The 16,723-nt window shown below is 44.6% G+C and overlaps 1 protein-coding gene across 1 annotated transcript in view; it reads left to right on the top strand.

The window, feature by feature from the left end:
* LOC124798963 overlaps positions 1-16,723 on the top strand; it is a 75,093-nt gene that overhangs the window by 40,482 nt on the left and 17,888 nt on the right. The window contains exon 3 of the mRNA XM_047262498.1: positions 4,001-4,306. Within this exon, the coding sequence (XP_047118454.1) occupies positions 4,001-4,306 (306 nt within the window). The remainder of the gene's footprint in view (positions 1-4,000; positions 4,307-16,723) is intronic.

Here is a 16,723-nt window from a genome sequence, read left to right as displayed (position 1 = left end):
TATGTCCCTTGTCATACTGCACAACAGTTGTGATTGCAGCTTTTGACGACATTTGGCGTCACGTAATATTCCCGAAGTAAAGCAAACATTTTGTGTAGACTTTTTTCAGTAAAATTTCATTATAATTTGTATAAAAATATTTCTTTAATGTCTCTTATAATAAAGTTTTTCTTAGCCATCGGACACATGGTACAATAAATGTACACTACTGGCCATTAAAATCGCTACACCAAGTAGAAATGCAAATGATGAAAGGATACTCATTGGACGAATATATTATACTAGAACTGACATTTGATTGCATTTTCACCCAATTTGGGTGCATAGATCCTGAGAAATCAGTACCCACGACAACCACCTCTGGCCGTAATAACAGCCATGATACGCCTGGACATAGAGTCAAACAGACCTTGGATGGCGTGAACAGGTACATCTGCCCCTGCAGCTTCAACACAATACCACAGTTCATCAAGAGTAGTCACTGGCGTATTGTGACGAGCCAGTTGCTCGCTCACCATTGACCAGACATTTTCAGTTGGTGAGAGATCTGGAGAATGTGCTGGCCAGGGCAGCAGTCGAACACTTTCTGTATCCAGAAACGCCCGTACAGGACCTGCAACATGCGGTAGTGCATTATCCTGCTGAAATGTAGGGTTTCGCAGGGATCGAATGAAGGGTAGAGCCACGGGTCGTAACACATCTGAAATGTAACGTCCACTGTTCAAAGTGCTGTCAGTGCGAACAAGAGATGACCGAAACGTGGAACCAATGGCACCCCATACCATCACGCCGGGTGATAAGCATGTATGGCGATGACGAATACACGCATCCAATGTGCGTCCACCGGGATGTCGCCAAACACGGAAGCGACCATCATGATGCTGTAAACAGAACCTGGATTCATCCGAAAAAATTAAGTTTTGCCATTCGTGCACCCAGGTTCGTCGTTGAGTACACCATCGCAGGCACTCCTGTCTGTGACGCAGCGTCAAGGGCAACCGCAGCCATGGTCTCCGAGCTAATAGTCCAAGTTGCTGCAAACCTCGTCGAACTGTTCCTGCAGATGGTTGTTGTTTTGCAAACGCCCCCATCTGTTGACTCAGGGATCGAGACGTGGCTGTACGATCCGTTACAGCCGTGCGGATAAGATGCCTGTCATCTCGACTGCTAGTGATACGAGGCCGTTGGGATCCAGCACGGCGTTCCGTATTACCCTCCTTAACCTACCGACTCCATATTCTGCTAACAGTCACTGGATCTCGACCAACGTGAGGAGCAATGTCGCGATACGATAAACCGCAATCGCAGTAGGCTAAAATCCGACCTTTATCAAAGTCAGAAACGTGATGGTACGCATTTCTTGTCCTTACACGAGGCATCACAACAACGTTTCACCAGGCAACGCCGGTCAACTGCTGTTTGTGTATGAGAAATCGGTTGGAAACTTTCCTCATGTCAGCACGTTGTAGGTGTCGCCACAGGCGCCAACCTTGTGTGAATGCTCTGAAATGCTAATCATTTGCATATCACAGCATCTTCTTCCTGTCGGTTAAATTTCGCGTCTGTAGCACGTTATCTTCGTGGTGTACCAATTTTAGTGGCCAGTATTATACAACAGCTGATGCTCCTTGGTGCCGCTATGCATTTTGTAATGCAACCTGGTGGCAAAAATATCTTCTTGGTAAGCACTGTACACAATGAAATTGGGTCTGTACTGTGCGAACTTGAACAACTTTAAACGCCATATCTACGTGCATCAATCGCTCCTCGGATGGTGTAGTACAGTTTGTGCCAAGTGATTTCACTGAAGCGGAGTTATATAGCTAACCAATACTAAGTCTTAAAAAATATTTTTCTATTTGGTTTTTCGTCGATATGTAATGATGGATAAATTCCGAAACGCGTCATATGATTGGTTCAAATGGCTCTGAGCACTATGGAACTTAACATCTGAGGTCACCAGTCCCCTGGACTTAGAATTACTTGAAGCTAGCTAACCTAAGGACATCACACACATCCATGCCCGAGGTAGGATTCGAACCTGCGACCGTAGCGGTCGCGCGGTTCCAGCCTTAAGCGCCTGGGACCGCTCGGCCACACCGGGCGGTGCGTGTACTATGAGCAATAAAGTCATTCTTCATCTGATGTCGCCTTTCTATCTTTGGACCGCAGTCAGCCTGAATTCAGAACTATTAGTTAGTATTCATAATGTACATAAGAAATTAAAATTATATTGGCGCATACATTCGTTGCGTATTTGTTTTCCATGATGGTATTTCTCTTGCTATGGGTTTATTTACCGACAATTATTTTTTTATTTCTTGTTCACTTTGCTATAGGTGTTTACATATTGTCATTTGTAGATAATGAATAGAGCTGTGGCCATTAAAAATAGAGTGCCGATTGCTGAGATCGGGACATTTCTGACATATTCTTCCGTTTGAGTACCGTAGAAGAGGGACAGAAGCAGAGGCACAGCGAAATATTTGCCCCGTGTGTGAGGATAATGCCACTGAACAGAGAACGGCAATAAAAGGGTTTTATCGTTTTATTGAGGGTCGTTCTGACATTGGGGACTCTCCACGTTCAGGAAGGCTTTCCGGGTTTGATGAAAATCTTGTAAACGCATTGAGCCACAACGATCCACTTCACTGTACTAGAGAACTGGCAAATCTGATGTACTATGATCATTCCAGAGTCGCGCAACATTTGCTTGTAATGTGGGCGGTTAGAAAATTGGGTGTATGAGTACCGCATGCTCTAAGCTAAAATCACAAAAAAACAGCAGGTAGACATGTGTGCATATCTGTTTGCTCGTCATCAATTGCCTCGTGAACAACTCCGACCATTCCTATTCTGCATCGTTACTGGTGACGAGAAATGGTGTCTAGGCTGAGATGAGGAAAACAAAGGAATGGTTGAGTCCAAACAAAGGAGAAAAACCCACTATGAAGATCTGCGCTCATCCACAAAAGATAATGTAACGCATCTGGTGGAACAGCGGCGGTGCAGTATACTACGAATTGCTTCCCTGAGGTGAAAGCATCACTGCTGACACTTATTGTCAACAATTGATGAGCCATGTTGCAGACGCAATCCCAGAACAACGAACAGAAAGACGGCGCGAAGTGATGCATCTTATTCACCCGCTCTTCCGCACTCAGATTTTCACATCTTCCGCTCTCTCTCGAACAACTTCCAAGGAATTACCTTTCCGGATGAAAATGCGTCAGAACTTGGCACGACGAGTTCTTAGCCTCAAGACCACGTAATTTCTACAGTCACGGAAGCAAGTTACCTCAGCTTTGGGAGACTGTTGTAAGTACTGAAGGGGAATATATTACAGATGACGGAAGTCTCTGTAATGTGTATGTGTTGTGTTTATTAAACTTATGGAGAAACGCTACGAACTTATGCACCAATCTAATATTTAAATGTATTAATATATCGAGATACGGGTAAATTTTCGTAGAAGCAACGAGTGTTTATTTTTCTGCTATTGTTTAAGCTCTATAAGATTAAAAAGAGAGTTACTAGCGTTTTAAGACTATCTGAAAATTGATGTCAAATTACGATACTACGCCATTCTTCTGCAAAAGTCGAAAGAATAGGTATGACACACAGTGTATATTAAACAGCTTTCTTTGCAGCAGTTTTCTCCGCTGGCCCTGTCTCAAATCCACCTTCTTGTTTCTATTGCTTAGCACCATATATTCCTTCCGTTTGTTGTCACATTCCACACAGTTCTTGCTACAGCTATTACTTCGTTCCGGTTCCATTATCAAACAGTGTCCTTTTCTATAAGCATCTCTCTCTCTCTCTCTCTCTCTCTCTTTCTGTCTCACACACAGACACATGAAAGTTTTGTATACCTTCCGTGCATATGAAAGTGTATCCTTCAGGGTAATTGTCCCCTGGCCCACACTCAGCACGTGTAACGTGCGGCCATCACAACCTTTTTGCCTTCTTCTCTACTTAGGTCATTCACTTGGTCTTCCAGATATGTAAGGAGAACCTTCTCACCGGCGAAGAGGAGAACTTGGCCACCGGGTGGTTCCGCACAAGCGTGAAAGGAATCTGCAGCTTAGCTGAGTTGATACGACCGGGCACAGACAAGGCACGAATTGAGGACACGTGCTGGAAGCTGCTGGATGCTGTTCAACCATCCACGAAGTACCGGAACGTTTTGACGGAGGGCGACGTCTGGGTGAAGAACCTCATGTTTTCCTACGACGGTGAGGGAAGGCCCTCAGAGGTGCGGCTGATCGACTTTCAGCTCGTCAGATACGTTCCTCCAGCCTATGAGGTGGGTGTACTGCTTCACAGTGTGGCACTGACATGCTAAACACAAGGTATCAACTCGATTATTTTATGCTTACACAGCTTATTAGTACGAATCTTAAGAGCACTCTGTTACTCTAGAATGTGTGGAAAAGAATATGGAAACACCACAACACATAATACGGTGTAGGAAAACTGTCGTCTCGCAACGGATAAATAAAGCTTATGAATGAAGCTCCTCTACGATTCTCGAGTTGATATTACACCATTTCTTCTGCAAAACAAGGCAAGTTCTGGTAAAGATAATAGAAAAAAATAAGCATTTGGCGTCATTGGATGGGAGGCCCCTTACGAGGCAAGTCCGGCCGCCTTGGTGCAGGTCTTACTACATTCGACGCCACATTGGGCAACCTGAGCGGGGAAAAATCCCCGCCCCAGCCGGGAATCGAACTCGGGCCCGTAGGACGGCGATCTGTCACGCTGACCACTCAGCTATCGAGGCAGACAAGACAATATAGCTGGATAGCGATCACGCTCGCTTGACTTCTAAGTAGACTGCAATGACAATAAAATTCATATCTGGTGACTGGTGGCCACGGCAGGTGCGACAATCAATTCTGTAGCTCAGAAGACCAGTCCTAGACGACACGGACTGTGTGAACTGCGTCAGTGTTATCTTTGAACATAGCATCATCATTGAGGAGCAAAGTTATACTATAAGATTGACCTCTTAAGTCAAAATGGTCAGATAGTCCTTAACAGTAAAGCGACTTAAAAGTAACTCTGGCGCGCACGGAATACCACGATATGGCTGTCAAAAGTACCTCTGAATCTCTCAACCCCTCTTCCCCCCCCCCCTTTCAAGCTCCACCCTTGGGACGCAAACTCGTTCAGAAATTTGTGTGAAATAAAACTCATCCGAGCAAAAGACATTCTTCCATTGCTCCATAGTCCAGGTTTTATGGCTTCAGCATGACATAGTAATCTCATGGATAGTTACATCACTGATTTATGATTTGGCATTTCCAGTTCTCCCCGGAGTTCCATACTTATGATTCTCCCTTCGTGTTATTTTGGTGCTGACAGGGGTCTCGAGTACAACATTTAGTTTCGCAGTGACGATTTCAGCTGCGTCCTCTTATTTTCGTTACAACCCCGGTCAGGATGACTCTACACACACTTTCGTCCGCGCTCGGTGTTAACGGATGATGCTTTTCCTTTTTCCTTTATAAGGTATAAAAAATTTAAAAAAAAGCACCAAACACATCCGCTACCTTAGTTACCGAAGCACCCACCACACCAGCACGAACAAACTGCAAGCGTTCGGATTCACTTAGCTCCTATGTAATAGACTCAGAACTACATAGGACACTTTTATGGCCACGACTGATTGCAAGTATTGAAAACATTGTGAAGGTGCCATTGGTGGTCAAATACAACAGCTTAACCTGCAGGCTTGGCTAGCATCTGTATTTATGTTCAAACATGCATTACTGGCAGTGATTCCATATTTTTGTCCAATCCCTGTAGGTGTGCTTCTTAACTCACAATTTGTTTCATCCGCTTCGACCATCTTCAGGCGACCAATTATTTTGTATCAAGATACACATTACGCAATATATTAACAAGGTAATACAATGGAATATGCCACTTTCGTCTGGCACTGTACTTCGTCTTGTTAACATATTACCAAACGTAGAAATGACGTACATTCCTGCGTTCTATAATTTTCGTCAGGGGCACTGGAAAGCAATTAGGAGATTCCCTGCAGAATCGGCGAATTAGGGAAGATAGGGGAAACGCTGACAAGTAGAAGGGATAGGATAATACACTACTGGACATTAAAATTGCTACACCACGAAGATGACGTGCTACAGACGCGAAATTTAAGCGACAGGATGAAGATGCTGTGATATCCAATGATTAGCTTTTCAGACCATTGACACAAGGTTAGCGCCGGTGGCGACACCTACAACGTGCTGACATGAGGAAAGTTTCCAACCAATTTCTCATACAAAAACAGCAGTTGATCGGCGTTGCCTGGTGAAACATTGTTGCGATGCCTCGTGTAAGGAGGAGGAATGCGTACCATCACGGTTCCGACTTTGATAAAGGTCGGATTGCAGCCTAACGCGATTGCGGTTTATCGTATCGCGACATTGCTGCTCGCGTTGGTCGAGATCCAATGACTGTTAGCAGAATATGGAGTCGGTGGGTTCAGGAGGGTAATACGGAACGCCCTGCTGGATCCCAACGGCCACGTATCACTTGCAGTCGAGATGACACGCATCTTATCCGCATGCCTATAACGGATCGTGCAGCCACGTTTCGATCCCTGAGTCAACAGATGGGGACATTTACAACAACCATCTGCACGAAGAGTTCGACGACGTTTGCCGCAGCTTCGACTATCAGCTCGGTGACCATGGCTGCGATTACCCTTGACGCTGCATCACAGACAGGAGCGCCTGCGATGGTGTAATGAACGACGAACCTGGGTGCACGAATGCCAAAACGTCATTTTATCAGATGAAACCATGTTCTGTTAACAGCATCATGATGGTCGCATCCGTGTTTGGTAACATCGTGGTGAACGTACATTGGAAGCGTGTATTCGTCATCGCCATACTGGCTTATCACCCGGCGTGATGGTATGGGGTGCCATTGGTTACACGTCTCGGTCGCCTCTTGTTCGCATTGACGACACTTTAAACAGTGGACGTTACACTTCAGATGTGTTACGATCCGTGGATCTACCCTTCATTCGATCCCTGCGAAACCCTACATTTCAGCAGGATAATGCACGAACGCATGTTGCAGGTCCCGTACGGGCCTTTCTGGATACAGAAAATGTTCGACTGCTGCCCTGACCAGCATATTCTCCAGATCTCTCACCAATTGAAAACGTATGGTCAATGGTGGCCGAGCAGCTGGCTCGTCAAAATACGCCAGTCACTACTCTTGATGAACTGTGGCATCGTGTTGAAGTTGCATGGGCAGCTGCAACTATACACGCCATCCAAGCTCTGTTTGACTCAATGCCCAGGCGTGTCAAGGGAGTTATTAGGGCCGGAGGTGGTTGTTCTGGGTACTGATTTCTCAGGATCTATGCACCCAAGTTGCGTGAAAATATAATCACATATCAGTTCTAGTATAATATATTTGTCCAATGAATGCCCGTTTGTTATCTGCATTCCTTCTTGGTGTAGCAATTTCAATGGCCAGTAGTATAGACCATCTGTTAAATCATCAGGGAATAATCACCATGATATTAAAGGGCAGAGAGTAAAGACTGAAGGGGAAGAGAGAGATTTTAATATATCCAGCAAATACACTGCGCAACACATTTAAGAGATCATCTTTTCGAAGCCCCGTAATTTTGTCCAATTGCGACGCCCGAGCTTGAAATTTGGCTCTAAGCTCCATAGAACCTTCCTCTCTAACGCTCTCCGACGTCACCCTCGGCCTCTGTGACGCTTCAAAACCAAGGTGTACGCATACAAAAAGATGCCAGCGCCCGGAATTTTATGCACTATATTTCACGACAATGGTGCCAAAAGCCACCCTGAACGTGTCACACATCGGAAAGGTCATTACAACACCTCGTACACACATTCCTCCCCTTCCTTTGACGTCTCTACAATGGAGGTCAGAACCACGACTTTTAGCGTTTCATATCACGCGGTTTTATTATGGGTGGCGCAGGAAAACATTTCAGACACTGCCTCTCAGAATCGACACGGAAAGGACTTAGGAGCTGCATAAAGGGCGTAAATAGAACCGCACCGCCCTTGGGGCTTTGATTCCCACACATTTCACGGTCGTTCTGTTCTGTTGTTGGCGGCTGCATTGGCCGAGCGGTTTTGGGCGCTTCAGTCTTGAACCGCACGACCGCTACGGTCGCAGGTTCGAATCATGCCTCGGGCATGGATGTGTGTGATGTCCTTAGGCTAGTTAGGTTAAAGTAGTTCTAAGGGACTGATGACCTCAGATGTTTAGTGCTCAGAGCCATTTGAACTACTTTGTTCTGTTGTTCATCGCACTGCCAATTGTCGTTGTCGGGCGCGAAACATGGAGTGCTACTGAGTTGCTGCTCGATTGCTGTTTATTCTTAGTGTTTTCGTGACCCTGTTAATTTATATTGGTGAAACGAATATCAGATTAGATTAACTTAAGAACACCCTATCGAATGGAAACGTAAAATTCCGTTTCAAAAATAGTTTTGTTTGCTGTGGGAAACCGTCAGTTTCTGTTGTCAATGGGTGTCGTACAGAAGATGTGAAAAGCGGTAGTTTTTGGGCTCACTCCAGCTGCGCAATGCAAAAACAAAGGTTCAAGTATCTGCCGAAACTCCTGAGGAAATACACCTGAAGACTGTTAGGAGAGACACTTAATGTATGTATATATTAAGTGTGCAAACGTCGTTGTACAACTTACGAGAGAATTGTGTACCTAATTAAGACGTGCAGGGCAGACCACGACCACTACTGCTGGCGAGCTGCGTAGCTGCAGCGCTGCGCACAGTTGGTTGTACGCCCTGGAGACGGCCCGTCACGGCTGCGGGACTAATTAACAACAAATCATTCCGGAGCTCCGTGGAGTTCTGTGACGGAGGGGGGGGGGGGGCACCTGGTCGCTACATCCTTCCTGCTTCCTAGCATCGCTGAAGGCTGAGGCGCTGGGCGCTACTCCGATCACTGATGCTTATTCCACACTTGTGTACTTTTTCTTCTAAAACTGGACCATCTCCCTGCCACGTACTCACACCCAAAGGAGTCCAGTAACGAAGAAAGTTAACTGTGGTTTTCAATAATTCTTCAGTCTCTTGGCAGATTTGATGCTCTCCTTTCATCTGTTTTTACCTGATACGAATTTTTTTTCTCTGCATATCTCTTTTTCGCCAGGGCCTTCTATGACACGTTTTACATATTCTCATCTTGGTCTGTCTGTAATACATTGCCTCACAAAAAACATGAAGTACCAACCTTGAGAAGAGAAAACGAAATGAAACTACACGAATCGGAAGAGTGTGCTATTTCAGTGGTAACAAAAGCACGTTAAATGTACAAAGAACTTGGCAGTATGAGCCCACTTATCAGTATTAAGTTGCAACCCCTCTTGCCTTGATGCATGTACTGATTCTGTTCGGATTGGTGTAATAAGGCCGTTTCATGCTCTTCTGAGGCAAACCGGCTCACAGGTCCTTTATATTCTGGATACTGGTACGGAGATGGAGTTTAAGTCCGAGATTATCCAACACATGTTCTTTTGTGGTCAGTTTTGGGTACCTTACTGGCCACTGTAGTAACTCAACACATCATACAGGCAGTTGACCGCCCCTGGTAGCTGAGTGGTCAGAGCAACAGAATATCAATTCTAAGGGCCCGGGGTCGATTCCCGGCTGGGTCGGAGGTTTTTCTCCTCTCAGGGACTGGGTGTTGTGTTGTCCTGATCCTCATTATCCCCATCCACAAGCAAGTCGCCGAAGAGGCGTAAAATCGAAAGACTTGCACCCGGCGAACGGTTTACATCTACATCGATACTCTGCCAATCACATTTAAGTGCCTGGCAGAGGGTTCACCGAACCACCTTCACAGTTCTCTAATTATTTCAATCTCGTGAGGCGCGTGGAACGAACAGACACATATATCGAGCTCTCATTTCCCTTATTTTATCGTGGTGATCGTTCCTCCCTCTGTCGGTCGGTGTCCACAAAATATTTTCGCATTCGGAGGAAAACGTTGGTGAGAAGTTTCCGTCGCATCGAAAAACGCCTTTCTGTTAATGATGTCCAGCCCAAATCCTGTATCATTTCTGTGACACTCCTTCCTATATTTAGCAAGAATACAAAACGTGCTGCCTTCTTTTGAACTTTTTCGATGTACTCCGTCAGTCCTAGCTGGTAAGGATCCCACACCGCACAGCAGTATTCTAAAGGAGTACGGACAAGCGTAGTGGAGGCAATCTCCTTAGTAGATCTGTTACATTTTCTAAGTGGCCTGCCAATAGAACGCAATCTTTGGTTAGCCTTCCCCACAACATTTTCTATGTGTTCCTTTCAATTTAAGTTGTTCGTAATTGTAATACCTAGGTATTTAGTTGAATTTACGGTTTTTAGATTAGACTGATTTATTGTGTAACCGAAGTATAACGAATTCCTTTTGGCGCTCATGTGGATGACCACACGCTTTTCGTTATTTAGGGTCAACTGCCAATTTTCGCACCATTCAGATTCTTTTCTATATGAATTTGCAATTTCTTTTGTTCTTCTGATTACTTTATTAGTCGCTAAACGACAGCGTCATCTGCAAAGAACCTAAGACGGCTTCTCAGATTGTCTCCAAATCGTTTATATAGATAAGAAACAACAAAGGGCCTATAACACTACCTTGGGAACGCCAGAAATCACTTCTGTTATACTCGATGACTTTCCGTCAATTACTCACGGGAGGCCCTAGTCACACGATATTTATTTTTCACAGGTGGTTTACACAGACGACTGCCATGTCTTTACACAGACCACTGCCATGTCTGACGAGAACTTTCCCCATGATAAATGGAACCACGATGCTATCGCATGAGAAGTAACACATGGAGACGCTGGTTGTGCGTGACGTTTTCTTGTGCTGTTATAGTTTCCTCACACACTACCAGCACATAATGGTTTCCAACATCGTGAAGCCAGGAGGAACAACGTTTTGTCTCTTCAAAGCATTGTATGAATGGAACCTCTACCCATGTCGCCGTTATACTCAACAATAATGGTCATCTGGAATAGAGCAGAACTGAGATATATCAGCAAACACAGTGCGACGCCAGTCATCAGCTGTTCATGTTTCTCTTAGTTCCTGATGCCGCTGTCTTATATGAGTAGGTGGCATCTCTGTGTCCTTCACAGTGATCAGAGAGGATGATGTTTGGTTTGTGGGGCGCTCAAATACGCGCTCATCAGCGCCCGTACAAAGTCCCAAATTTTTCACAGTTCAGTTATTTTTCACAGTCCAATTTAGCCACTGTCACGAATGATGATGATGATGTTGAAATGATGCAGAAAACACAAACACCCCAGTCTCCGGACTGAGAAATGCCCCAACACGGCCGAGAATCGAACCCGAGGGCCCCGTGATCCAGAGGTAGCAACGCTAGTTTACAGTGATCAGACTGTATATTACGTTGTTCACGGCCCTTATACAATCTACCGTACGGCGCCGCTCACAGCTCGAGTCCTCCCTCGGGCATGGGTGTGTGTGTTGTCCTTAGCGTAAGTCAGTTTAAGTAGTACGTAAGCTTAGGGACCGATGACCTCAGAAGTTTGGTCCCATAAGACCTGACCACAAATTTCCAAATTTCACAGCATTAAACAGAACATTGCTAATGCTCTCTGATAGCCATTCTGATTGCCACAGAGAACTAGAACTACAATGCCGGAAAAAAATATTACATTCTTTTAGATGTTTCCAATTCACTCAAATATATTGTTGCAACAGTTGTAAGTAGGCTGTTTATATGTAAGTAGGCTGTTTAGGTTTCTATGTCAGTAACGTCACGTAGCGCTCTGTATGAAAATCACTGTGCTGTGTGCAGTCTGTAGCTGGTTGGCATTGTTGAAATATTCTCTATTGTAGTGTTGGGCAGTTGGATGCGAACAGCGCGTAGCGTTGCGCAGTTGGAGGTGAGCCGCCAGCAGTGGTGGATGTGGGGAGAGAGCTGGCAGAATTTTAAGAGCGGACGATCTGGACGTGTGTCCGCCAGAAAGAGTAAATTTGTAATACTGGATATTATGAACTGATATATATATATTATGACGTTTGAACATTATTAAGGTAAATACATTGTTTGTTCTCTATCAAAATCTTTCATTTGCCGACTATGCCTATCAGTAGTTAGTGCCTTCAGTAGTTAGAATCTTTTATTTAGCTGTCAGTATTGGCGCTCGCTGTATTGTAGTAGTTAGAGTAACGAAGATTTTTGTGAAGTAAGTGATTCATGAATGGTATAGGTTATTGTTAGTCAGGGCCATTCTTTTGTATTGATTTTTGAAAGTCAGATTGCGTTGCGCTAAAAATATTGTGTGTCAGTTTAGTGTTGATCAGAATAAGTAAAGAGAGTAATGTCTGAATACGTTCAGTTTTGCTCAGCTGTTTGAAAATCAAATAGCGTAGAGGTTTATCAGCACAGTAATTCATAATTTTTCAAAAGGGACGTTTCACAGTGCATGTTGAGTACAGGAATTGGTTACATTTACAGGTCAGTAGCACAAACTGTTCAAAGGCACAAAGTATTGACCGAAGCTGAAACAGCCATATCAGTACGTGGAGTAGACTCCATGGGCGGCAATGCAGGCGCTGATTCTGGCATCCAGTCGATCTTACAGATGGCGAATGCTGTGCTGGGATACGTTATTCCACGCCTGCTCGACCTCTTGACGTAGTTCTGGAAGAGTTGTTGGTTGACGAGTCGCACGACTTACTTCCAGTCCCATTACATCCCAAACGTGCCCGATTGGAGAGAGATCCGGAGATCGTGCCGACCAGGGAAATTGCTGCACGTCTTTCAAAGCACGTTAAGTTTCATGGGCAGTGTGTGGGCGAGCATTATCCTGTTGCAGCGACATATCACCGTCCTGTTGCAATAACGGCAAAAAAGAAACGGGCCTATCAACATTCTGCACGTACCGAGCGCTCTTTAGCGCCCCTTTAGAAACACTAACGGTGAATCAGAGTTGTAGGTTATCGTAACGCCGGCAATAAGGTGTGGGGTTGGATGTCCTGGACGAATGTACTCTTCGAGAGAGCGCTCTCCATGTCTACGTCGTACAAACAAACGACCATCATTTTGGTGCAGGCAGAATCTGCTTTCGACGCTGAAGACCACCGCGCGCCTTTCCATCTTCGAGGTGATGCTCCGACTGCACCAGTCGAATCGCGTATGTCAGTAGCGTGGCCTGAGTGGAGCAGGCTAGAAGTGTGCGTGGCTGTCGTTCCACTACTAATAACCGCAACAGTTTCGTGTTGACACATCTGGTCTCACACACGCTATCATCCACGCCTTGCTAGCTGTACAATCTGCCACTGCTGACTTTACAATACGACGATTCTGAAAGGTGTCTGTCCTGACTGAACATCCAAAACCTCATCTGTGGGTATGAGAATGTTCACGTGACCACTCATACCAGCATTGTTAAACAACTAACGCAGCACGTCCATCTTGTGTGGCAATTCTCTCAAAAAACCCTCCCGACGCACAGAAGATTACAATTTTTTGAATTCTTTCAAACTCACTCAGTTGGCTGTAGAAGGCATTAGTGTGTCTCTTTTGGATGGTTGCCTGCTTGTTTCACACGTTTGCACCACACTGAGTAATCTGACTTCGAGCATTTCGTATTAAAGGGTACACATACATTGCGCCCTGATAGCTACGCCACTACGCTACATGCTGGGACGACGTTGAAACCGTTATCAGTACATCTGCTATATTCCAGGTGGAATATGCCGTCATCAGATCAAAGTCGACGTTGTCTTTCCATGTGCAGTAATTTTTTTTTCCAGCAGTGTATAATCTATTACATAACCGCCAATGGTGTGTATGTGTATCAAGCTACATTGACATCCGTCCATATATTTTGGTGCTTCACTGTTTTGAGCAGGCATAGTATTTCTTTCCAGAGGAATCGTAGCTCTCCCTGGATGCCATAGCAAACATGTCACTAATCTATCCCTCGTCTATTGCCTTCAACAGCCATTTGTCTTTCACAGCACAAATGGCTGTGGAAGGCAATAGAGAAAAGATTGAATAACTAACGAAATGATAAAATTCTACGAGTCGGGCACAGAATGTCAGAACTTTGAATGACGTAGGGAAAATAGTAAATATGAAATGGGAAATATGAAGGGTCAATCTACATATAGTGGGCATTAGTGAAGTGGAATGGAAAGAAGACAAGGATTTATTATCAGACGACTATAGGGCAATGTCAACAGCAGAAGAGAATGGTGTAAGGGGGAGCAGGATTCCTTATGAATAGGAAGGCAGGGCAGGGAGTATGTCTCTGAACAGTTCAGTCATAGGATTGTTCTTATCAGAATCGACAGCAAACCAACCTTGAAATGATAGCTCAGGTTTACATACCGAGCGTCGCAAGCTAAAGCTGAAGAGATAGGGAAAGTAGATGCCGATACTGAAAGGGTAATACAGCGCGTAACGGGAGATGAAAATCTAATAGTCACGGAAGACTGAAATGCAGTTGTAGGGGAAGGCGCAGAAGATAAGGTTAGAGGAGAGTATGGGCTTGGGACGAAGAATGAGAGAGGAGAAAGACTAACTGACTGTTGTAATAAATTTCAGCTAGTAATAGCGAATACTCTGTTCAAAAATCACAGCAAGAGGAGGTATACTTGGAAAAGGTTGGTTGATAAGGGAAGATTTCAGTTAGATTGCATCAGAGGCAGAGATTTAGAAACAGGCAGCAGCGATTCCCCGAGATAGATGCCGTAACAGAGAAGTAACATTTTTTTTTACTTTAATGAGTTTCTAACCAGGACCTAATTGTATAATTTCGTATATTTGCTTTGGTAGTTTAGTTTCTTGAGTTACTGCGTGTTAATTTAATATTTAATAACAACAATTGAGAGATTGCAGGGGACTCTCACTTCTGATTCTGTTTTATACCACTTCATGTTCTTAGGGAAGACGATCTTTATTACGATTTGACTTGATCCATCATACTGAAATGGTGGGCAGTAGTTAATGCTCTTGCTTGCATGCTCTAGGGAAGGAATAATGGTGAGCTTTACCTGTGTTCAAAGGAATAGGGTGCTGATTTAAACGACTGCAGTAAAGGCACACAGCGACTGTGGGCCGAGGGAAGCGCATTTTTTCTGCGGAAGCTGGGTGGAAACATTTCCAGACGGCTGAGTTCCGCAGCCTGATTGTGCAGATACGTTGGTTGGCACCAGTAAGTCGGCATCTGTGTCCAGGTAGACTGACTAGCGCTGTGGAGTCGCCGCTGCAATGCCAAGCGCATTGTAGAACGGCAATAACGCAGAGGATGGGCCCTTGTTAGGCAGGAAGTCGACGAGACGACGAGACAACGGTGAGCGTTTTGTGCATTTCCGTGGGACAGGTCAATGGCGCCCATACGTCCAGACTCTGTTACAAAACATAATGGTGAAAGCATGAGGCTTTTAGCGAGTTTATGGCCATTCTTTGGAAACTTCGAAACGGATGCAACAGAGGGGATAACAAGCTTTTTATGGAGGGATGTGGTTCCATCTTGCTCATGCTGTTAACAAAATAATGCGTGGGAAAGAGGCTAAGCTGAAACTTTTTTTCCTTTTCTTCCAATTAACTTTAAAGTCTCTGATTGGTCAAAACGGTGTATGAGAGCAAGGGGCACTCTCCGAGCTTCAAATGCCGTTCTCCAGCTCTTGATTGGCTTGTGCTAAGGTGGGGGAAGTCTAAGGTGTAAATGGGCTTTTGCTACCGAGATGAGGAGGAAAGAGGACAGAATGAGAAGATCTCTCTTGTACTGGCACTTTGCTTGTAAAGAACTACAGGTGTCTACCTATACGGTGTGTATTTGGCTTGTGTGCCACTTAGCGCCTGTGCCAGTCACCTTCTGAACCTTCAGAGGTACTGCTTCTAGCATCACGCACATGACGAGTGTTTTGTGGGTGTACTTATTTGTCTTGAGTCGGCTGTCTAAACATTTGACATATTCCATCACGCATAGTCGTGGCACAGAGTAAAATTGGTTTGGCAGACCATCAAACGGTTCCACCTGCACACTGGAATCCATCGGGGTTTCATATGCTCAAAGGGAAGTACCTGCATTCCGAATTAACCGTTTGCGAGACTGCATACTTCCATTTTTCGGGCGCGCGCCATTAATAACAGATTGCGGCTGTCCATGACTTCATTCGCTGAACGCATATTTTGGAATAGTAGAGCATAGATGCTTGATTGTGGGGTAGTTTTCGTGCCATACCCCGCATTCACGTGTATTAAGTCAGATAGAGCGATTAGTGTTCTGGTTAGTGTCGTATGTCGATCCCCAACTGATCACTTTGTCCACCATAGACCCCATATCGGTGAAAGCGTTTGTGAATGAAAATGTTTGCATGACGTTTCTTTAGTCATTTTTTTCTTGTCTTGTGATGTTAAGAAAGAATAAATCTATTGTCGTTTGAATCACAACTTCTCATTCTGTTCTGATTAACATTATCTTGACATTTTTATTGAATTCCTGATTTAAAAAGAAAGTAGTTACCTTGTACAATTCTCGCATTTTTGTTTGTGTCAGAAAGTAAACCGATTTTGTGACATACTGCAAATTCCTAGCCCGGGGCGAATTATTTAGTTTCACCTGAGTGCTTTAGTAGTTAGGGTTTTGAGTCTCTGCGTATCAATCTAATGAATTAGACACAATTTCTGCGTTTCCATC

Source organism: Schistocerca piceifrons, chromosome 5 (genome assembly GCF_021461385.2).
Source record: "Schistocerca piceifrons isolate TAMUIC-IGC-003096 chromosome 5, iqSchPice1.1, whole genome shotgun sequence".
Lineage (NCBI taxonomy): Eukaryota > Metazoa > Arthropoda > Insecta > Orthoptera > Acrididae > Schistocerca > Schistocerca piceifrons.
The sequence above is the reverse complement of the archived record's forward strand: the minus strand, read 5'-3'. Positions and strand labels throughout refer to the sequence as shown.